At 41.8% G+C, this 22,191-nt stretch overlaps 1 protein-coding gene across 1 annotated transcript; it reads left to right on the forward strand.

The window, feature by feature from the left end:
- The first annotated feature begins 1,826 nt into the window (after positions 1-1,826).
- Positions 1,827-21,250, forward strand: LOC124045201 (4-galactosyl-N-acetylglucosaminide 3-alpha-L-fucosyltransferase 9-like). The gene is made up of 3 exons (XM_046364458.1): positions 1,827-2,190; positions 18,699-18,911; positions 19,791-21,250. Exon 3 carries the CDS (start codon positions 19,799-19,801, stop codon positions 20,885-20,887), a length of 1,089 nt encoding a protein of 362 aa, XP_046220414.1. The 5' UTR covers positions 1,827-2,190; positions 18,699-18,911; positions 19,791-19,798; the 3' UTR covers positions 20,888-21,250.
- Positions 21,251-22,191: the final 941 nt, after the last annotated feature.

Here is a 22,191-nt window from a genome sequence, read left to right on the forward strand (position 1 = left end):
GTCTGATACAGGTACGAAACAGAAAACAACTACACACAAAACCCATGTGGGCAAGAGCTACCTAAGTATGGTTCTCAATCAGAGACAACGATAGACAGCTGTTCCTGATTGAGAACCATACCCAGCCAAAACAAAGAAATACAAAACATAGAAAAAAGAACATAGAATGCCCACCCTAGTCAAACCAAAATAGAGAATAAAAAGCCTCTCTATGGCCAGGTCGTGACACCTAGATTGCTTACTCAACAAGCCTGTTGTCTATTTTGAGAACTCGCAAATAAGCAGCAATATTTAGCAGTGAGAGGAAGAGATGGCCAGAATGAGTTTGTAACATTGTTTAATCTGACCAGAAATGTACTTCACACATATTGCATTAATCAGCCAGGTATACAAAGTATAGATTGTAGAATTTGACAACAATAGTGTGACAGAAAACCTATATTCACTTTTTATCCTGTGTGGTTACATTAACATGCTAACAAATAAAAAGTCAGCCTTATGTGCAGAAGTATAGAATTATGTGATATTTCTCCTGCTTCATATGATTATGATGATTTGCACTTTAATGTGTAACTGTTTACTTAAATTATATTTGGGCAGTTGCCTACCTAGGGCCTACCCCGTATAACCCCTTCCTGATTAAAAAGTACTTTTAATGGAGGGTCTGAATTGAATATGCTTCTTAGTCCAGGGAATGATTAACCTGGTTCTGTGCAACCCACCACGATGTGACAGTTCTTACGTCAGAGCATTCATAATATACTTACTTTTCGATCACATCACTATTTAACAGGACACCGAGAATGTTTAATAATGTGTGTGAATGTACCCCATAAATCAAATTGTCATATACAAACCAATGACTAAGCAGTTTAAAGCTTGAGTCCTTATTTGAAACAATAACAAAGTGGTCTACCCTCCTCTGTTTTGGTGAAAAGCTGAGAGATAGGCCTGGAGTAATGTAACCACTCTCAAATTCATAGACAGAGCTATCATCCATGATACCAACAATTATACCGTTATTTTTACATTTACATTGTTTACAAACATTAGAGTAAAACAAGCTCATATTTTGGGTTCTGATCAGGGTAGACAGTTGAACTAAGTTAATGAGGCAAGTTATACATTTAAGAATCAATGGGTATATATAATATATATATATATATATATATATATATATATATATATATTTCATTAATGTATGTCCAAAAATATGTATCAACTAAGGATTCTAGCTTGAAGATTATGTTCAAATTTATGAACATTCCATTAAATCAACATTGAGAACATCTAGGCTACTCTTATGTGATGTGTCATTTCAGAGTTATCCTTCTCCTCCATAAGCTTTCTTTAAATATAGGAAATGCAACAAAAGGGGCAAACATTGTCATTGAAATCATCAACCTGGATACATCAACATAATCTCTGGGGATGTGCACTGTAGACTAATGTACCTCCAAGACAATTTAGATAGAGGATTAGACTATTCAAAATTGTATACCAAATAAAGCACGAATCTTGTCAAATATGTGAACGTGGGTTCGGATATAGGCAATGCCTATGTTTTATTTGTCATTTTAAACATTTACTAGGAAAACCCACATCACCTGCAAACAAATAGGCTAATTGTATGAGCAGCGGCAATATTGCACAATCATTCCTAATTCAGATTGAGAACGTATGAATCACATTCAATTGAATCAATAGCCCGAATCATTTTTAACATGCACGCCCGACTAGAATCTCTGCTAGTCTACCTACTTTCGGGTTTGCGAAAACGCTTTCAGCGTACAGCTGCATTATTGGTAAATAGGGTCAAGGTAGCGCATGGGCAGCCAGTGGGGAATTATCCCACATCGCATCACATGCCTTACATTGCGTCCTTATATAAACGAAACGTTGCATTTGATCATAATTTGTGAATTAAAAATAGCCTAACAGTCATTTTCGAATTCTGGTAACATTGGCAATCGGGTCGCATTAGATGTGTATTTTTATAGTCCTCCGTTGCAAGATCGTGGAAACGATATGGGGTTCGGCTCCCATGAATCTTGGCCAATTCCTGCAAATATTGCCACCGGCGCAGTGTATTTACATCCTTAACGTTTTCGGCATGTAGGATGGTATGAGGGGACGACCTGGCAAGCCAATGGGAAGATATGCATATTTTAACACACGCTTGTCGAGATGGTGAGTAAAATGTCTTTTTTTTCTCCGCTCCATGTCAGAACAGTGGTACCTGGTTTCGCAAGACATTCTGTGCTAGCTAATTAAAAATAAAACATCAATAAAAAATTCAACGTAATGCGCATATCTCGTCATCTCGTTCAAGTCACAATTTTGGATTAAAATGATGCATTGCGAAAAGTACACATTTGTATTAAGGTCATTGACGTTATCCTTCAATGTGCCTCTTGATGCATGAGGATAACGAGTAGTATTCTCAAATATGCTTACGGCCAACAGTGATATGAACCTGTGTTGGTGCGTAAAAGGGCGTTTGTTAACCAGAGAGAATAGGTAGCCAATCTAATAAGGCTACATTTGAACAATTGCTTTTATTTTAAACAATTAAACACAATGCTGCATCATGACGAATGACTCATTGCAAGTGTGTGTAGGCTACATCACGTTTTTAAATTACCCTCAGTTGCACTGGCTAAAAATCCATTCTCACTTTTGATACTGCTTATACCAGCTTCTGCTAGTGTAGCCTATGAACCAAAGGAGACATGTTTTAGGGAATTATTCTAATAGCTAGCCTGCAAATGGATCCGTTTGATTCTGCCCTCGGATAAATTCAATAGCCTGCACAAGACCATTGCATGCATCCCACTAAAGCATTTGCCTACCTATGATTTTTTTTAAGCTCACGTAACCTAATATTGCAAGCTCTGATATTGCTAAAAGGTAGAGTACAAGTAGTCAATAGTCTGCCCTACACACAGAAACAAACGACATTAGGATATCTTAAAGCAAGTTGGAAATATAGACCAGTAAACACACAGATACAATATGCGGAAATATCAACTATTAATTTTTGATAGCTGTTCAACAGACAACTTTCCAAGTCAAATTTGCTCTCAATCAGTGCTGTATGGTCCATACAGTAACACATGTTTTTGATGTTGTGGCCATTGTAATCTGCTCTACTGAAAACAAACCTAAACTGGCTGGAGGGGGTTGGGCAACATAAACTCATGTAACCCAATATTGCAAAGCTCAGATATTGCTCAGCATTAGGACATCTAAATTAATCGTGGAAATATAGAACTGTAAACACAGACACAATAGTTGATAGCTGTTCAATAGACAACTTTGCTCTCATTCAGTGCTGTATGGCCGTGCCTGAAAGAAAGGCATATAGTTACACGTTTTTTTGTTGTTGTAGCACCAAAGAAAAACAAGTGGGCACAGACATCAGAATTAAAATGTTGGGAGTGCAAGATTCCATCAAGGTTTTTGGATCTTTAGCCCATAGTCTTGCAATTAAATCAAAGGTGCAATCACAGATGATCTTTATATTTAGTCTCAAATCCAATATGGCTTCCAAAATAAAATTAAATATGGCTGCCATAATAACAATTGATGCAGGATAAATCACCTGTAAATATGCATTTTGTAAATGAGGCATATTGTTCAGAGATTTGCAACACTCATGCCTATAAAGACTGTTGGTGTGAATCAATTTAATTCTGAATCCAATATGGCCAACATGATTACACTCACCTTAAACTGCATACAATGCCTTCGGAATGTATTCAGACCCCTTAACTTTTTCCACATTTTGTTGTGTTACAGCCTTATTCTAAAATTATTCTAAAATTAATTATATATATTTTAAATTGGCAACAGTCTATAAAGCATTTATTTGGGCTGCAATCTGAGGTGCAGTTAACACAAATGCATTTATCGTCTAAAGCAGAGGTACAGTAACTCTGGGTCTACCTTTCCTGTGGCAGTCCTCATGAGAGCCAGTTTCATCGTAGCGTTTGATGGTTTTTGCGACTGCACTTGAAGAAACTTTCAAAATTCTTGAAATGTTCCGTGAAGGCCAGTCAATACATCTTAAAGTAATGATGGACTGTCGTTTTTCATTGTTTATTTGAGCTGTTCTTGCCATAATATGGACATGGTCTTTTTCCAAATAGGGCAATCTTCTTTATACCACCCCTACCTTTTCACAACACAACTGCTTGGCTCAAACGCATTAAGACGGATAGATATTCCACAAATACATTTTTAACAAGGCACACATATTCATTGAAAAGCATTCCAGGTGGCAACCTTAATGAACCTGGTTGAGATAATGCCAAGAGTTTTCAAAGCTCTCAAGGCAAAGGGCGGCTACTTTAAAGAATCTCAAATATAACACACAGTTGAAGTCGGAAGTTTACATACACCTTAGCCAAATACATTTAAACTCAGTTTTTCACAATTCCTGACATTTAATCCTAGTAAATATTCCCTGTTTAAGGTCAGTTAGGATCACCCATTTATTTTAAGAATGTGAATTCCCAGTGGGTCAGAAGTTTACATATACTCAATTAGTATTTGGTAGCATTGCCTTTAAATGGTTTAACTTTGGTCAAACGTTTCAGGTAGCTTTCCACAAGCTTCCCAAAGTTGGGTGAATTTTGGCCCATTCCTCCTGACGGTGCTGGTGTAACTGAGTCAGGTTCGTAGGCCTCCTTGCTCGCACACGCTTTTTCAGATCTGCCCACAAATCTTCTATAGGATTGAGGTCAGGGCTTTGTGATGGCCACTCCAATACCTTGATTTTGTTGTCCTTAAGCCATTTTGTCACAACTTTGGAAGTATGCTTGGGATCATTGTCTATTTGGATGACCCATTTGCGACCAAGCTTTACCTTTGTGACTGATGTCTTGAGATGCTGCTTCAATATATCCACATAATTTTCCTGCCTCATGATGCCTTCTATTTTGTGAAGTGCACCAGTCCCTCCCACAGAAAAGCACCCTCACAACATGATGCTGGCACCCCCGTGCTTCATGGTTGAGATGGTGTTGGCGTTCTTCTTCGGTCTATAATATCTTTTAGCTGATTTCTTTTGATTTTCCCATGATGTCAAGCAAAGAGGCACTGGCCTTGAAATACATCTAAAGGTACACCTCCAATTGACAAATGTCAATTAGCCTATCAGAAGCTTCTAAAGCCATTGCATAATTTTCTGGAATTTTCCAAGCTGCTTAAAGGCACAGTCAACTTAGTGTATGCAAACTTCTGACCCACTGGAATTGTGATACAGTTAATTAATCTGCCTGTAAACAATTGTTGGAAAAATTACTTGTGTCAATCACAAAGTAAATGTCCTAACTGACTTGCCAAAACTATAGTTTGTTAACAAGAAATTTGTGGGGTGGTTGAAAAATACGTTTTAATGACTCCAACATAAGTGTATGTAAACTTTCGACTTCAACTGTATATTAGTTTCTATGCTAGCTAACTGGCTAGATAAACATGGTGCTAAAATATCAAGTATGAGCTAATAGCCAACGTAGCTAGTTATTGGCTGGTTATCATTTCGAACATGCACCATTTTCAGCAACGAGTCATCTGACTTGCAGTGTAACGTTAGCTATTTACTGGTGTTATAGGGAAAGAAGGAAGTGTTGTAAAATGCCTAAATAAAAAGTTGGCAATATGTTTAGCTACCTACAAATGTTATTTTATGTTTATGGACCAAGAAAGCTGTAGATCAGTGCACGTGTATGCGTTCTCACTTCTCAAACTATGTGTAACGGTTTTCTTGTGTCGAAGGAGAGGCGGACCAAAACACAGCGTGGTTATTATTCATGGTTCTTTAATAAAGAAACTATACATGAATAGACTAACAAAACCAAGAATTGTGAAAAACCAAAACAGCCCTATCTGGTGCAAACACAGAGACAGGAACAATCACCCACAAAACCCAACTCCAAACAGGCTACCTAAATATGGTTCCCAATCAGAGACAATGACTAACACCTGCCTCTGATTGAGAACCATATCAGGCCAAACACAGAAACAGACAAACTAGACACACAACATAGAATGCCCACTCAGATCACACCCTGACCAAACAAAACATAGAAACATACAAAGCAAATTATGGTCAGTGTGTGACACTATGGGCAGATTTGAGTCATTCAGACAGAACGTGCATCGCCATTTCAGATTTTTTACAACCCTAGCACTCTTTGTTAGATATTATGCACATTTATGGCTGGGTAGAAAATGTCATCGCCATTGAGCTATTTCTCATAGTGGAAGTAAACAGCAGCAAGTGTTATGAGGAGATGTGAAAGGGAGCGGAGTTAGCCTCGCTCTATCCAATCATAGCAGTAAGTTTACAACCTGCCCATTGCTTGACAGATAGCTGAAATAGCCAATTGAGTTGTTTATAATTTGGCATAAAATCTAACAAGGAGAGCGAGGGTAGGAAAAAAGATGAAACGACGATGCACGTTCTGACACACCCTGATCTGTTTCACCTGTCTTTGTGCTTGTTTCCACCCCCACCAGGTGTCTCCCATCTCCCCTCATTATCCCTTCTTATTTATACCAGTGTTCTCTGTCGCCAGTTCGTTTTGTTCGTCAAGCCTACCAGCGTTATTCCCCTTGCTCCGGTTTTTGCCAAAGTTCCTGCTTTCTAGTCTTTCCAGTTTTGACCATTCTGTCTGCCCTGAGCCTGCCTGCCATCTTGTACCTTCCTTACATCTGCCTGCCCTTTACCCGTCGATTTGCCTGCCCCCTGTTCTAGTTATTAACTTTTATGACTTTGACACTGTCTGCATCTGGGTCTTTCCTAAAATGTGATAGTACGAACTGGCCATGACTGACCCTGCAGACTCAGATTAGCTTCACAATGCTGTCTCCCTGCAAGGAGCCACCATTGGATGACTCAATGAGTTACTGCAATGTCTTATGGAGGGACTCCATACCCTGGCAGAACGCCATGACCAGACTTCGAGACTTTGCTGGAGCAATTCCGCGGATTCCCCACTGGGCAGCGGGCCACACCCGTAATCTCCCAGCCTACCCCAGTGTACCAAGAACCCCATTTAGCTCCCCTGGAGCCTACGCTGGAGATTCCGGAACCTGCCAGAGTTTTTTTTCCAAGCTGCAGCCTTTTTAGTTTCCCTCGGACTGCTCGAGGATAGCGTACACGCTAATGTCCGGTAGGACACTTGCCTGGGCTATGGTGTTGTAGGAGAAACAGCCCTGCCGTCCGCCTCCGTCTCCGTCTTTCACGGATTATCGGAGGTGGTCATACATGAATTTGCAGTCCAGGAGCTGCCCATAGACCTTGACTCCTTCATAGCCTTGACCATCCAGATCGATGGGTGGCTTCGATAACGTAGGAGGGATAGGGAATCTGTGCCCTGTCCCCGTTGTTCGCCCTCGATTCCCACCTCGCCTCTGAAGAATCCCGGAGACCCCCGAAATCTACATTATCTCGGGTTATCTCGGGATTCACTGAAGGACTCTCCATTCCCATGCATGTAAGAGCGCTGGAAGGGTGCTCTATAGGCCAGGTCACTCACAATACCACTCCCATCAACCTACGAGTGTCAGGGAACCGCAGCAAGGCAATCCAATTTATGTTGATTTAATATGGTTCCTCAGGTTCCCAGTGGTATTGGGATTCTCTTGGCTCCAACGACAATCCCATCAGACTGGACTCCTGGTGCAATTATGGGCTGCAGCCCATCCTCCCATGCCCATTGTCTGAAGTCAGCGCAGCCTGCCCTGGGACATCTTCCTGTGGGCTCGAAAGTTGCCCCGGAGTACCAGGACCTCCGGCAGGTGTTCAGTAAGGCCTGGGCCACTTCGCTTCCGTGGCACCAACCCTATGGCTGCGGGATTGACCTTCTCCCAGGCACCAATCTGCCCCAGGGACAACTGTAATCTGTCGGGTCCGGAGACCAAGGCTATGGAGACCTACACTGAGGACTGAGCTGCAGTGTTCATCCATCCTTCTGCCTCCCCCACTGGCGCAGGGTTCTCCTTTGTGGAGACAGACAAAACCCTGCGCCCGTGCATCGACTACCGGTGCCTCAACGACATCATGGTGAAGAACCCCTACTTGCTACCACTCATCTCCTCTGCCTTCAAGCTGCTCCAGGGGGCCACCGTGTTCTCCAAGCTCGACCTACGGAACGCCTACCTCCTGGTGCGGATACGGGAAGGGGAAGAGTGGAAGGCTGCCTTCAATACGGCCAGCAGTCACTACGAATATCTGGTCATGCCATTTGGCCCTACTAACACCCCAACTTGTGTTCCAGTCTCTGGTTAATGATGTTATCCGGCATGTTGAACCGGTTCGTCCTCAACGACATCCTCGTCTTCTCCCGCTCCGCCAAAGAACACGTGCTCCACATCCGACAGGTTCACCAATGTCTCCTGTAGAAACAGCTTTTTGTGAAAGCTGAGAAGTGCGAATTGCATCTGGATTCCATTTCCGCACTGCCAATTATCTCAATTCCAGGCAAGCTAGGTGGTCCCTGTTTGTCACCCGGTTCAACTTCTCCCTCTCCTACTGACCAGGATCCAAGAACATCAAGCAGGATGCGCTGTCACGCCACTATAGCCCTGTGGCTACACACTCGAACCCCGAGACCCTCCTTCCTACCTTGTGTCTGGTGACGACACTCAGCTGGGGAATAGGAAGCAGGTCCTTGAGGCACAGCGTTCCCAGCTGAACCCCACGGGGTCCCAGATAACCGGATGTTTGTGCCTGATGCTGTCCGCTCCTTGGTCCTGGAGTGGGCCCACTCCTCCAGGCTTGCCTGCCAACCATGCTCCCGTTGGACCCTGGACTTTGTGCGACAACTCTTTTGGTGGCCTACCATGGTCCCGGATGTCTCCCCGTTCATCGCCGCATGCACGGTCTGTGCATAGAACAAGATTCCTCGGCAAGCTCCGGCTGGTCTTCAACCGATGCCTGTCTCTCACTGTCCCTGGTCTCACATATCCCTTAACCCGTCTGATGGCAACACCCCCATCCTTACAATAGTGGACCGGTTTTCCAAAGCTGCCCTCTGCCAAAGAGACGTGCTGCACCATGAGCTGGGCCATCTTCTGTATTCATGGACTCCCGGTAGACATGGTCTCCGACTGGGGTCCTCAGTTCTCATCCAGGTTCTGGAAGGCGTTATGCATGCTCATTGGGCAGTCGGAGCGAGCCAACCAAGACTTGGAAACGACTCTTCGCTGCGTGGTTTCCGCCGACCCCACCACCTAGAGCCAGCAACTAGTGTGGGTCGAATATGTCCGCAACGCCCTTCCTTGCTGAAAGAGAGCCTGGTTGGCCCTTAAGGCCACCTCCAGGTATCAACGACAAGCAGACTGCCACCAGATCCCAGGTTCCCCGGGCAGAAGGTATGGCTGTCCACCTGGGATCTGCCCCTCCGGGCGGAGTCCTGCAGAATTTCCCCACATTTTATTGGCCATTTCCCCATCTCCAAGGTCATTAGCCCCTCTGCTGCCCCATACCCTCCGTATACATCCCACTTTCCATGTTTCTAAAATCAGACCCATGTCTCACAGCTCTTTGTCTCCTGTTTCCAGGCCCAGATTATACCTCGGGGAAGGGGATTCCAGTACCTGGTTGACTGGGAGGGTTATGGCCCGGAGGAGAGGTGCTGGGTCCCTGCTAGGGACATCCTGGACCCAGGCCTCATCGCTGATATCCAATGCCGACACCCCGGTCAACCAGGTATGCCACCGTGCCCAGGTGGCGCCCCCTAGAGGGGGTACTGTTTCACCTGTCTTTGTGCTGATCTCCACCCCCCACCAGGTGTCTCCCATCTCCCCTCATTATCCCCTGTGTATTTATACCTGTGTTTGTCTATTGCCAGTTTGTTTTGTTCGCCAAGCCTACCAGTGTTTTCCCCCTTGCTCCTGTCTTTTCTAATGTTCTGGTTTTATATTTTTCCTGGTTTTGAACATTCTGCCTGCCCTGACCCTGCCTGCCGTCCTGTACCTTGTCCCACCACACTGGATTACTGACCTCTGCCTGCCCTTGACCTGTTGTTTTGCCTGCCCCCTGTTCTAGTAATTTATTGCTTCGACACTGTCTGCATCTGGGTCTTTCCTAAAACATGATACATTCTGTGTGAATGACTCAAATCTGCCCATAGTTTGAGAAGTAAGAATGCGCACACATACACACGTGTGCTGCTCTACAGTGTACTTGGTCCATAAACATGCAGAAAGATTGCATCCTGACAGCTGAGAAATTATTTTGGCCTATCAGAAAATACTTGTTTCATAAGCATCCGTGAACAGAAACCATGATATTAAGTTAGACCCATTTGCATTCAGTTCTTGTATATTCTCAAAATAACAGCTGTGTCTGATATCTTTCCTTACAGCTGTGATATGCTGGAGTGATGCTTTTATGCAAGTGTATGATTCTCATGAAACCAGCTTTAAAATGTATGTAGCAAATTGAGTTACAAAAACCATGATCTACAAAAATCAACTATGATTCTGAGGAATAAGATGTTTTTGGGAAAGTGTCCTTTTTAAGTACATTTTGCAATTTCGCCTGAATTTTGTACATTTTTCAACCAAAATTCTCATTACCGAAATGCATTTGGATTAAATTCTCAGGACATTTATTTTTAATAAACAAAGTGTTGTTGTTGTTTGTCCATAAATCATTTAAAATTATATACTAGTTGAAGTGTACATTAAACTATACTGAGTATACCAAACATTAGGAACACCTTTCTTATATTGAGTTGCACCTTTTGCCCTCAGAACAGCCTCAATTTGTCAGGGCATGGACTCTACAAGGCGTCGAAAGCATTCCACAGGGATGCTGGTCCTTGTTGACTCCAATGCTTCCCACAGGTACAGTACCAGTCAAATGTCTGGACACACCTTCTCATTCCAATGTTTTTCTTTATTTTTACTATTTTCTACATTGCAGAATAGTAGTGAAGACAAACTATGAAATAACACATGGAATTGTGTAGTAACCAAAACGAGTGTTAAACAAATCAAAATATATTTGTGATTCTTCAAAGTAACCACCCCTTTGCCTTGATGACATCTTTGCACCCTCTTGGAGAGAGAAACGCTCTGAATTTACAAAAGGACAATCTGACAACACTGAGTTTACGAATGCCCAGAGCACACTCTGGCACTCCAGATTAAATTTACGAAGACACCCATAGGATAAGACAGCCTTTAGTCTTTAAATGTTTGGTTGTTTAGTACATAGCCTCACATGTGAATCCTTAAAGAGACGGGTGGGGATAAATCTTTAGAGGGTGTGAATGATGTTGAATGTGTGTAGACAAAGCGCTCTCCAGTAGGTACCAAAAATTCAAGGGACATTTTCTCAGAAGTGAGGTTAAAAGTTTATCAACTTTCAAAGCAGAAATACTTTCCCATTGTTCCTCAACTGAAGTGTATGATATACAATTTTTTAGCTCTGAGTCTCTACTTCTATCCAATGTAAAAACAAAATACCATCTCAAGTTTTGCTACATAGGACCAATTCGACCCGTTCGGTCACAAATATTATTTACATCAATAACATACAAATCACTACAAAACGTATACACTATATTAGGCCCAGCCTTTGGAACTCTGGTTTTCTTAGATATGGCTACTATATTGTGATCACTACATCCGATGCATCTGGATTCTGCTTTCAAGCACATGAATCACTGACCTGGTTTTCAGTTCTGTCTATAAAAATGACCTTTTTGTAACAAATTGAATCAGAACCATGCATAATGCACATACACTAATAATGTAGCAGGCTTTGCCAACACTTGGTCTGTTTTCACACATTTTTCCTTTCAATATTTTAGATTAGTGATGCACTGATATGACATTTTTGGCTGATACCATTATACATTATTTTCCTTGCCAAAAAAAGATACCGATAACCAATATTTTAAATTTAAGCAGCCTTTTAATCATTCTAGGACAGTTAAATAGTTACACAAACACACACACACACACACGGACGCAGCAGTCTAAGGCACTGCATCTCCGTGCAAGAGGCGTCACTACAATCCCTGGTTCGATTCCAGGCTGTATCACATCCGGGCCGTGATTGGGAGTCCCATAGAGCGGCGCACAATTGGCACAGCGTTGTCCAGGTTTGGCCGGGGTAGGCGATCATTGTAAATAAACATTTGTTCTTAACTGACTTGACTAGTTAAATAAAGGTTACAAACACACACCACTGACCAAGAAGCTATTTTGTTGGCATTTACGCATGTCCCCATTACCAGTAAAACATCAGGAAAACCTATTTCTTTCACTTACATGCTGTGCTGTTTCGTAGTTCATTTGTTCAGTCATTTCATTCTCAACCAGGATTTCATCATGCATGTCAAGCAGTGAAGTGTCAGCTCTGTCAAGGATTTCATCATACATGTCAAGAATGAAGTTTCAGCTCTGTCTGTCCATGGCCTCTCTTCCTCTGTGCGCATCGTCCCTGTGTCCATTTCTATCTTGTCCAGCTATGTATGTAACATTTCACGTAAACCCTGGTTCTTGTATGCATTAAAGTAGCGGTCCTTGTACCTAGCATCGACACACTAGAGGCTCAGAGAGAATACCACCGAATAGCTTGTTCACGGCCTCAAGTACTTTTGTAAGTTACCCCACGGTTTGTGTCGACAGTTTTGTTGAGAGGGCGTTTCAATGCCATGACAGAGGGTGCTGCAAACGCAGTTGATTAGCTTATTTCTCCAGTCAGTTGTTCAAATGGCGCTAGGAGTGTGTTCATGTTTCAAACATGTTCTCAAATGCCATTGAAATGGCAGCAGCGATATGAGAACCACCACATTCTTGAGCATGTAATACGTCTTTCCTCAGTACTAAATCTCTTCTCTGAACACCCATCTTTTGATATCTAGCGGGATCTGAATTGTGTTATTAGCCCAGCTTCAGACCGCTCCAACCCCAGAACAATGTCTCCTTCTGCTATGTCAAAGTCCTTCTCTGGTTTTATGGGTCAGAATGGGTGTACAGATCCCTGGAGATTTCAGAATCCCCAGGCAATAGAATATTATTTATTTTCACATGTACACCATTTTTTTCTTGTATTGACTATAGGCAAAATCTTTATATAATTGTTTTATGCTTTTTGCACATTTATAAAACAGACTAAACCGCTAGTATAACAATCATTATTTAACAAAGATGCTGCTAGTGATATGTGGTACCGTGATACGCGCTAGAAAAACTGAGCATGCATTTTGCAGAATGAATGTTCATTGGTACAACCATTTTAATAGTGTCTGCTATGCTCGCAATTTGAGGAGTTGAACCATAAACAGGGTATGGTTGGAAAGGTTCACTTCTCCTCTGTTACAGTAAAATAATGTCTCCATGTGTTTCAGTGTCCATATGACCGATTCCTGACCAGGTTTGCACACACTGCAGCAGGGATTTTGGCCCACACCTCCATACAGACCTTCTCCAGATCCTTCAGGTTTCGGGGCTGTCGCTGGGCAATACAGACTTTCAGCTCCCTCCAAAGATGTTCTATTGGGTTCAGGTCTGGAGACAGGCTAGGCCACTCTAGGACCTTGAGATACTTCTTACAGAGCCACTTCTTAGTTGCCCTGGCTGTGTGTTTTGGGTTGTTGTCATGCTGGAAGACCCAGCCACGACCCATCTTCAATGCTCTTACTGAGGGAAGGAGGTTGTTGGCCAAGATCTCGCGATACATGGCCCCATCCATCATCCCCTCAATACAGTGCAGTCGTACTGTCCCCTTTGCAGAAAAGCATCCCCAAAGAATGATGTTTCCACCTCCATGCTTCACGGTTGGGATGATGTTCTTTGGATTTTACTCATCCTTCTTCTTCCTCCAAACACGGCGAGTGGAGTTTAGACCAAATAGCTCTATTTTTGTCTCATCAGACCACATGACCTTCTCCCATTCCTCCTCTGGATCATCCAGATGGTCATTGGCAAACTTCAGACAGGCCTGGACATGAGCTGGCTTGAGCAGCGGGACCTTGCGTGCGATGCAGGATTTTAATCCATGACTGCGTAGTGTGTTACTAATGTTTTTTTTTTGAGACTGTGGTCCCAGCTCTCTTCAGGTCATTGACCAGGTCCTGCTGTGTAGTTCTGGGCTGATCCCTCACCTTCCTCATGATCATTGATGCCCCACGTGTGGTGAGATCTTGCATGGAGCCCCAGACCGAGGGTGATTGTCCTTCATCTTGAATTTCTTCCATTTTCTAATAATTGCGCCAACAGTTGTTGCCTTCTCACCAAGCTGCTTGCCTATTGTCCTGTAGCCCATCCCAGCCTTGTGCAGGTCTACAATTTTATCCCTGATGTCCTTACACCCTCTCTGATCTCGGCCATTGTGGAGAGGTTGGAGTCTGTTTGATTGAGTGTGTGGACAGGTGTCTTTTATACAGGTAACGAGTTCAAACAGGTGCAGTTAATACAGGTAATGAGTGGAGAACAGGAGGGCTTCTTAAAGAAAAACTAACAGGTCTGTGAGAGCCGGAATTCTTACTGGTTGGTAGGTGATGTCATGCAATAAAATGCATATTAATTACTTAAAATCATACAATGTAATTTTCTAGATTTTTGTTTTAGATTCCGTCTCTCACAGTTGAAGTGTGCATATGATAGAAATTACAGACCTCTACATGCTTTGTAAGTAGGAAAACCTGCAAAATTGGCAGTGTATCAAATACTTGTTCTCCCCACTGTACATTCTCCCCACTGTATTCATCTAACTAACCAGCTAGTTGAGCATGCAAAAAACGACCTCAGAATCTACTGTATAATCCAATGTATTTAGCCATAATTTCATCATGGCTAGCTAGCTAGTCAATTTAGGTAACATGTGTCCCTATCACTTAACATGGGATTTGATTAACTTGCTAATCAATTAACATTCACACCACAGTGGCTATTTTCGGTAGCTAGTAAGTTAAACATGACAAAGAATACATCAACAATCAACAATAACAGCAGAATGCAACTGGCTAGCTGACTATACCTGTATCTAACTGTCTAGCTAGCTACGTAGCAATGACAACTACTTTTTGATACAGTTGAGCCAATAACGTATGCACATGTAGCTAGCTTGCCATTTCCACTGTAGACTCTTACCTGTGTACCATTTAGGGTTTATGATTCACGGCAGACTGAAACATTTTCAAAATAATCCTTCCCACTGGACTTCAACCAGACTGCCACTGAAGACAGAGCTGTGTTGATACCTACAGCTGAATTCAGGACAACACTGTTTTTAAAAGCTGTAGCTACATTTTGCATGTTGTCCATTATGAAAATATGAGTAAGTCCAATGATCAAGGCATTTTTGTCTTTGATCAAACTATGGATCTTTCAAATAGAGAGAAATAGAAATGGTGTCTTTTTGTAAAAGGCACATAAAGGCTTCATAATTCAAAGGTCATTTTAACTGCTATTATATCATAGAACAAAATGTATAATATCTACTAAGCCTGTGTTAACCTCAGACCTTATTTTTTGTGTTAATTACAAAACACTATTCTTTCCCCATAGAGATGGCTGAACGAATCAGAGGTAACTAATTTCTGGGTTTCAGGACTATAAACTGGTGAGTTCTATATCTGCAGGGAGCAGGGTATGCCATTTGACAGAGAAGCCTTGAGTGACAGAATGGGCTCTCTTTCTCGTCAATGTCCCAGCCCCCCCAGGCAAGATTCAGAATTTTCTCTGTGGCTAAACATCTTTGTGATTTCACATATGATTTATATTTACAGATTACATACACGTTTGTTATTAAAGGTGCTAGATGCGGAAATCACTACGCCATTTCGTGGTTGCAAAAATTGTAGTAGTTCACCTAATTACCAGCTTGTGACAGAACAAGCACTGAGTGTAGATAATCATTGTATCAAATCAAATTGTATTTGTCGCATGCACCGAATACAACAGGTGTAGTAGAACTTACACTGAAATGCTTACTTACAAGCCCTTAACCAACAATACAGTTAAAGAAAGAGTTTAGAAAATGTTTACTAAATAAAACAAAATAAAGTAGTAACACAATAAAATAACAATACCGAGTCTATATACAGGGTGTACTGGTACCGAGTCAATGTGTGGGGGTGAAGGTTAGTCGAAGTAATTTCTACATGTAGGTATGGGTAAAGTGACTATGCATAGATAATCAAATGGCCACCTTCGCTGTTTATTTTGGAACTAGACATGGTGCTCCGGTACTGCTTGCCTTGGCGGTAGCAGAGAGAACAGTCTATGACTTGGGTGACTGGAGTCTTTGACAACTTTTGGGGCCTTCCTCTGACACGCCTAGTATATAGTTCCTGGATGGCAGGAAGCTTGGCCCCAGTGATGTACTGGGCCATACGCATTACCCTCTGTAGTGCCTTACATTCGGATGCCGAGCAGTTTCCATACCAGGTGGTGATGCAACCGGTCAGGATGCTCTCGATGGTGCAGCTGTATAACTTTTTGAGGATCTAGACACCCATGCCAAATCTTTTCAGTCTCCTGGGGGGGAAAAGGTGTTGCCGTGCCCTCTTCACGACTGTCTTGGTGTGTTTGGAACATGAAAGTTTGTTGGTAAGGTGGAGACCAAGGAACTTGAAACTCTCGACCCACTCCAATACAGCAATGTTGATGTGAATGGCGTTGTGTTCGGACCTCCTTTTCCTGTAGTACACGATCATCTCATTTGTCTTGCTCACGTTGAGGGAGAGGTTGTTGTGCTGCCACAACACTGCCAGGTCTCTGACCTCCTCCCTATAGGCTGTCTAATCGTTGTCGGTCATCAGGCCAACCACTGTTGTGTCATCAGAAAACTTAATGGTGGTGTTGGAGTCGTACTTGGGCATGCAGTCATGGGTGAATAAGGAGTACTGGAGGGAACTAGGCACACACCCCTGAGGGGCCTCCGTGTTGAGGATCATCATGGTAGATGTATTGTAAAAAAAGAAATTGGGTATGAATACAACGAGATGTCACGTTGTTATCTTATTTTAAAACAAATCACTTCAAAAAGTAGGCTACCTGCATATGTTCATCCACTATATCATTTTTCATCCAAAATATTCCAGCATCCAAAAAGAGCAATCACACCATTTGATGAACCAAAAAGTGAAATGACATTTGGCGATCCATGCGTGTTGCTGACAAAAATAAGTTTTTTTTGTAGAAAGAAAAGTTGGGACACCTGAAAAGGGGCTGAAATACAGAACTGTCAGCCGCGAGCTGCCCGGTGAGTCAAGCCTACCAGACGAGCTAAATGCCTTTTTATGCTTGCTTCGAGGCAAGCATCACTGAAGCATGCATGAGAGCACCAGCTGTTCCAGACCACTGTGTGAGCACGCTCCGGCCGCGGGGCCAGGCAGATTACAGGGACGTGTGCTCAGAGCACGCGTGGACCAACTGTCAAGTGGCCACTGACATTTTAAACCTCCCCTTAGATGGCACTGTTGTCCCTGGTTCGATTCCAGGCTGCATCACAGCCGGCTGTGATTGGGAGTCCAATTGGGCGGCACACAATTGGACCAGCATCGTCCGGGTTTGGCCGTCATTGTAAATAAGAATTTGTTCTTAAATGACTTGCCTAGTTACATAAAGATTATATCAAATAAAAATATGGGCCAGCATATGTCACGTGTCCACTTTCCTCTTAGCCTTAAGATACTTGTATGCATGTGATTGATGTGTGACATATCTTAAGATATTAATACTGTATTTTTTCGGAGTGTCATGTGTATTGGAGGAGTAGGTGCTTAATTGAATTACCAGTATGCATGTGTGATGAGTATCCATGCCTGAGACCTGAAGAATTGTGCTAGCTCCGGGAACTTATACCTAGGCTTTAACTAAATAGGCTAACACTGTCTTGCATCACTGATATTAATCAAGTTCAGGATCAGGCCAGTCACACATGTAAAGTAATATAAGCAAGTTATTTCAGTTGTGCAAGTCTATAGCCTTAATTGTCATTTAATTTGTACAATTCTAAGCCATGGGGGGGGGGGGTCTCAACTGACATCATTGTTTTAAGGTGGTCATACTATGGATCATTTAGCTATATGATTTAGATTTTTGGGGATTTGGGATATAAATAAAATGTGGATAAACGATTGAATTAGGCTTTTTACTACTATAGCCTAAAGAAACGCAAAAAAAAAACTTAAAAAACAAGGTTTTTAAGTGTTTCTACCAATTTGGGTAGGCACAAAACCACCTTCATACTTCCATTCATTTTTTTAAACCGGTATCGGATACCTTCAGAATCGTCCTGTGACAGAGCAAAATGGAGACCCCATCGTGTTCGTGAGAATCTACCCTTTCCATTAGTGGACACATTCAATGCAAAAAAAACATAACATGTCTCTAGCTTAAATTAACGGATGTTTATGTTGTTTTTTTTGTACCGGTGAGTCAAATCGACTCTAGGGGTTTAAAGGAGCAATCTACGATTGCTACAAATGCAAGCTTGTTTTACTCCATTGTTTGTCAACTCTGTAATCGTAAATAAACACGGTATAGCCTCAAAACATGATTAAAACTATAATTATGATCTCATGGTCAGTCCTCGCATCCATTGCTCTGTCTATGAATTTCTCCAGCTCTATCCCAAAAATAGTAGCGGAGTATTGCTTGAACTGAAGATTGTCTCTTTAACAAACTATTGTAACCTCACTTATTCTCTCTTTCCTAAGGAGACATCAATGAGATGACCTGGGAACTCAAAATCAGACCAAATTCACTAGACGACTAACGACCTTATTCCAACTGTGTGCAGCAACACTTCATTCAAACGCTACTTCACCGAGAAGGGAAATCTCATTGCCGAGCCAATGTAGAACCTGCACCTTCAGGATTGCATGACTTCTTTCCTTGCCTGGATTTCAGCACACAGTCAGATCTACCAGGTGTGGAATAGTTATTAATACCTTTTTGATTGAAGAATTATAGGTAACACTTTATTTGGATAGTCCATCTGTAGATGCTTTACAGACTATCATTAACATGTCAACTAACTGTCAACTAACTATCTACTAACCCTTAAACTAAACCTTATTTTAACCATAACCTTAGCAAGCACTTACTTATCAACAGATAGTTTGTTGATAGTATGAGCATCTACAGATGGAAAATCTGGATTATAATTATAGGATTGCAATGTATGCCAGCAAGAGGCAATACATTTTCACCAATCGCAAACGAGCCCAAGCATCTCACACTGTACGTTCAAGCTTCCACGTCTTGCGGTCTTTATTCAAACCAAACATGATGCAAGTACACTTTCAGCAATTTGCCCTGTACCTTTCGTACCATAGTTTGTTTATATCCATTGGTTATTGGTGGTTGTCGAAAGGCACATTTAACCTACCCTGGCCAGCGGAGTTTCACGTTTGGAACTATTCTATTTATTCCTAGTTGCAAAATCCACCTACTCTATAAACCGGGCGAGCTCATCTAGTGTGCCTGTTCACAAATTGCCTCACTCTGCACGAGCCATGACAAAAATGTTTGCCAAACTATTAATTGGACATGACAAAATAACATAAAAGCCATTATCTTAATGTGGTTTGCCCTCTCATACTGTACGAGGCAAGGATGCCACGAGATATACTGTTTACAAACAATCTTGAAAATGTGCCATCAGGCCTCTAGGCAAAATTGTAGCTGATTTCGCACAGTCTTCCATTTTATTCACTGGAAAGAGTAACTTTGATTAAATTATAAGGAATTTACTGATTTGAGTTTAATGTAATTTCTTTTCTTTCTTTTTTTATGTATCTTTATAGGACAGAGTATGCCATCTGCATCTTTCCACAGAATTCTACGACCATTTCTACTTGGCACCTTTCTACTGGGCTGTTTTGTGACTCTGGTTTTGATGTACTTCAAACCGTCAACTAGCTGGCTATCAGGTCCTGTAGAGTCAACCGCATCCACTATCCAAGTTAAAAATCTCTTCTCTACCAAGGGTGACAAAAACCTTACCACTGTACTCGTCTGGCTCTGGCCCTTTGGACAGACTTATGACCTGGGTGTCTGCAGCTCTCTGTTCAACATCGAGGGCTGTTTCATCACAGCAGATCGAAACCTATATAATAAGTCAGATGGGGTCGTCATACATCACAGGGATATCTGTACTGATCTCTCCAACCTGCCCCCCCTTCAGCGTCCCTCCTTCCAAAAGTGGATATGGATGAACCTAGAGTCACCATCCCACTCCTCTCAGCTGCCCGGTATTGAAAACTTGTTCAATTTAACTTTGAACTATCGTCAGGATGCTGATATCGAAGTGCCTTATGGGTCGATTGTGGCGGCCCAAGGGGACGAGGATTTCATGCCACCGAGCAAAAGCAAGTTGATCTGCTGGATTGTCAGCAACTGGAACCAGGATCACATGCGCGTGAAGTACTACAATGAGCTCTATAAACATATTGAGGTTCACGCTTACGGACAAGCCTTTGGAGAGTACATTGCAGATCAAGAATACTTTCCTACCATCGCCAGTTGTAAATTCTACTTGGCGTTTGAGAACTCAATTCACAAAGACTACATCACAGAGAAACTGTATAACCCACTCTCTGTAGGGACGGTGCCTGTGGTTTTAGGTCCACCAAGACAGAACTACGAGAACTTTGTCCAGGGGGAAGCCTTTATCCATGTGGATGACTTCACCTCACCCAAAGAGCTGGCTGATTATCTCCTGCTCTTGGACAGGAATGAGGAGATGTATCTCAGATACTTTGAGTGGCGACGGCACTTTAAAGTGAAAAAGGCATACTTCTGGGCCGAACACACATGCCTCGCTTGTGATAATCTCAAAAGGCACAAGGAGTACAAGGCATTCAATAACCTTGATAAATGGTTTTGGGGTGGAATGCCTTGAAGGGCCATGAAATTGTTGTTTTGCAGTTGGAAGCATTGCTTTAAGATATATTCAGTCATGATGTATTTGACATTGTCAGCGACAATGTTCCAACATGTTTTTCTCACTGGTTATAGGGGCCCAAATAAGCCATTCTCTTTTTTATTTTGATGCCAGACATATTTGGTCAGCCTTAATTTGTCTCTTGCATTTCAATTCAATCATGATTTATGTTGTCATTTGCAATGCATTTAATATTTGTTTCATAAAATCTCACTTTTATACATGACCAAAGGTATGTGGACACCTGCTCGTCGAACATCTTATTCCAAAATCATGGGCATTAATATGGAGTTGGTCCCCCCCTTTTGCTGCTATAACAGCCTCCACTCTTCTGGGAAGGCTTTTCCAGAAGCCTTCCCAGAAAAGTCACTGAGCTCTTGAGTAAGGACATTCTACTGTCAATATTTGTATATGGAGATTACATGGCTGTGTACTCGCTTTTATACACCTGTCAGCAAACAATATGGCTGAAATAGCAGAATCCATTCATTTGAAGGGCTGTCCACATACTTTTGTGTTTATAGGTGTTTAATCTCTGAATGTGACCGCATTTGCTGCTATTTGTTTTTTATGATGCACTGTAACTGTTTTGCTATGTGGGAATCGGGCTGGCATGACATTTTCATATGGCAGTATACAATACATTTTTGGAATTGAAGAAATAGTTGTCATTTAAAATATGTACTATTTATTCAATTGAGGCATTTTATGATAGACTTTCATATGTATTAGTGATACAGTCATCTATGCAGTGTTTATTGAACACATGAAAGTAATTAAATTGTGTCATTTACTGTAAAATTGATATTTGCATTGTTTGAAGGTAGCATTTGCACTGCAAAACACATTGACACTCATCGTTGATCATGTATGTACAGTAATACAGTGCAGAAAGAAGGAAAGGAAGATAAATAAATAAAATAGATAACTATTATGTTAATAGTGGTTTCTTAGTGAGCATTATCACATTAAATGCATTGCAGTTCTATCATATGCTCCATGAATATTTTACTTACAATGCGGACATTATCCAATTTAATTTAGAATGTTTTTGCTCTCAAATATTTACACCTATTGTGGTACAATGATGAGAGCACACATTTGACATGAATAATGAATCATATGCTTATCTGTGTGGGCTTGTCTATTGCCATCTAGCCACATTGTCTTAAATATTCACTTGTATATTTGAACGATAGTGTATATCATAATACCTGTCGTTATGTCATGTTTGACTATATTATGATGCTGGTATGATGTAT

This window comes from Oncorhynchus gorbuscha, linkage group LG10, assembly GCF_021184085.1.
Source record: "Oncorhynchus gorbuscha isolate QuinsamMale2020 ecotype Even-year linkage group LG10, OgorEven_v1.0, whole genome shotgun sequence".
NCBI classification, from domain to species: domain Eukaryota; kingdom Metazoa; phylum Chordata; class Actinopteri; order Salmoniformes; family Salmonidae; genus Oncorhynchus; species Oncorhynchus gorbuscha.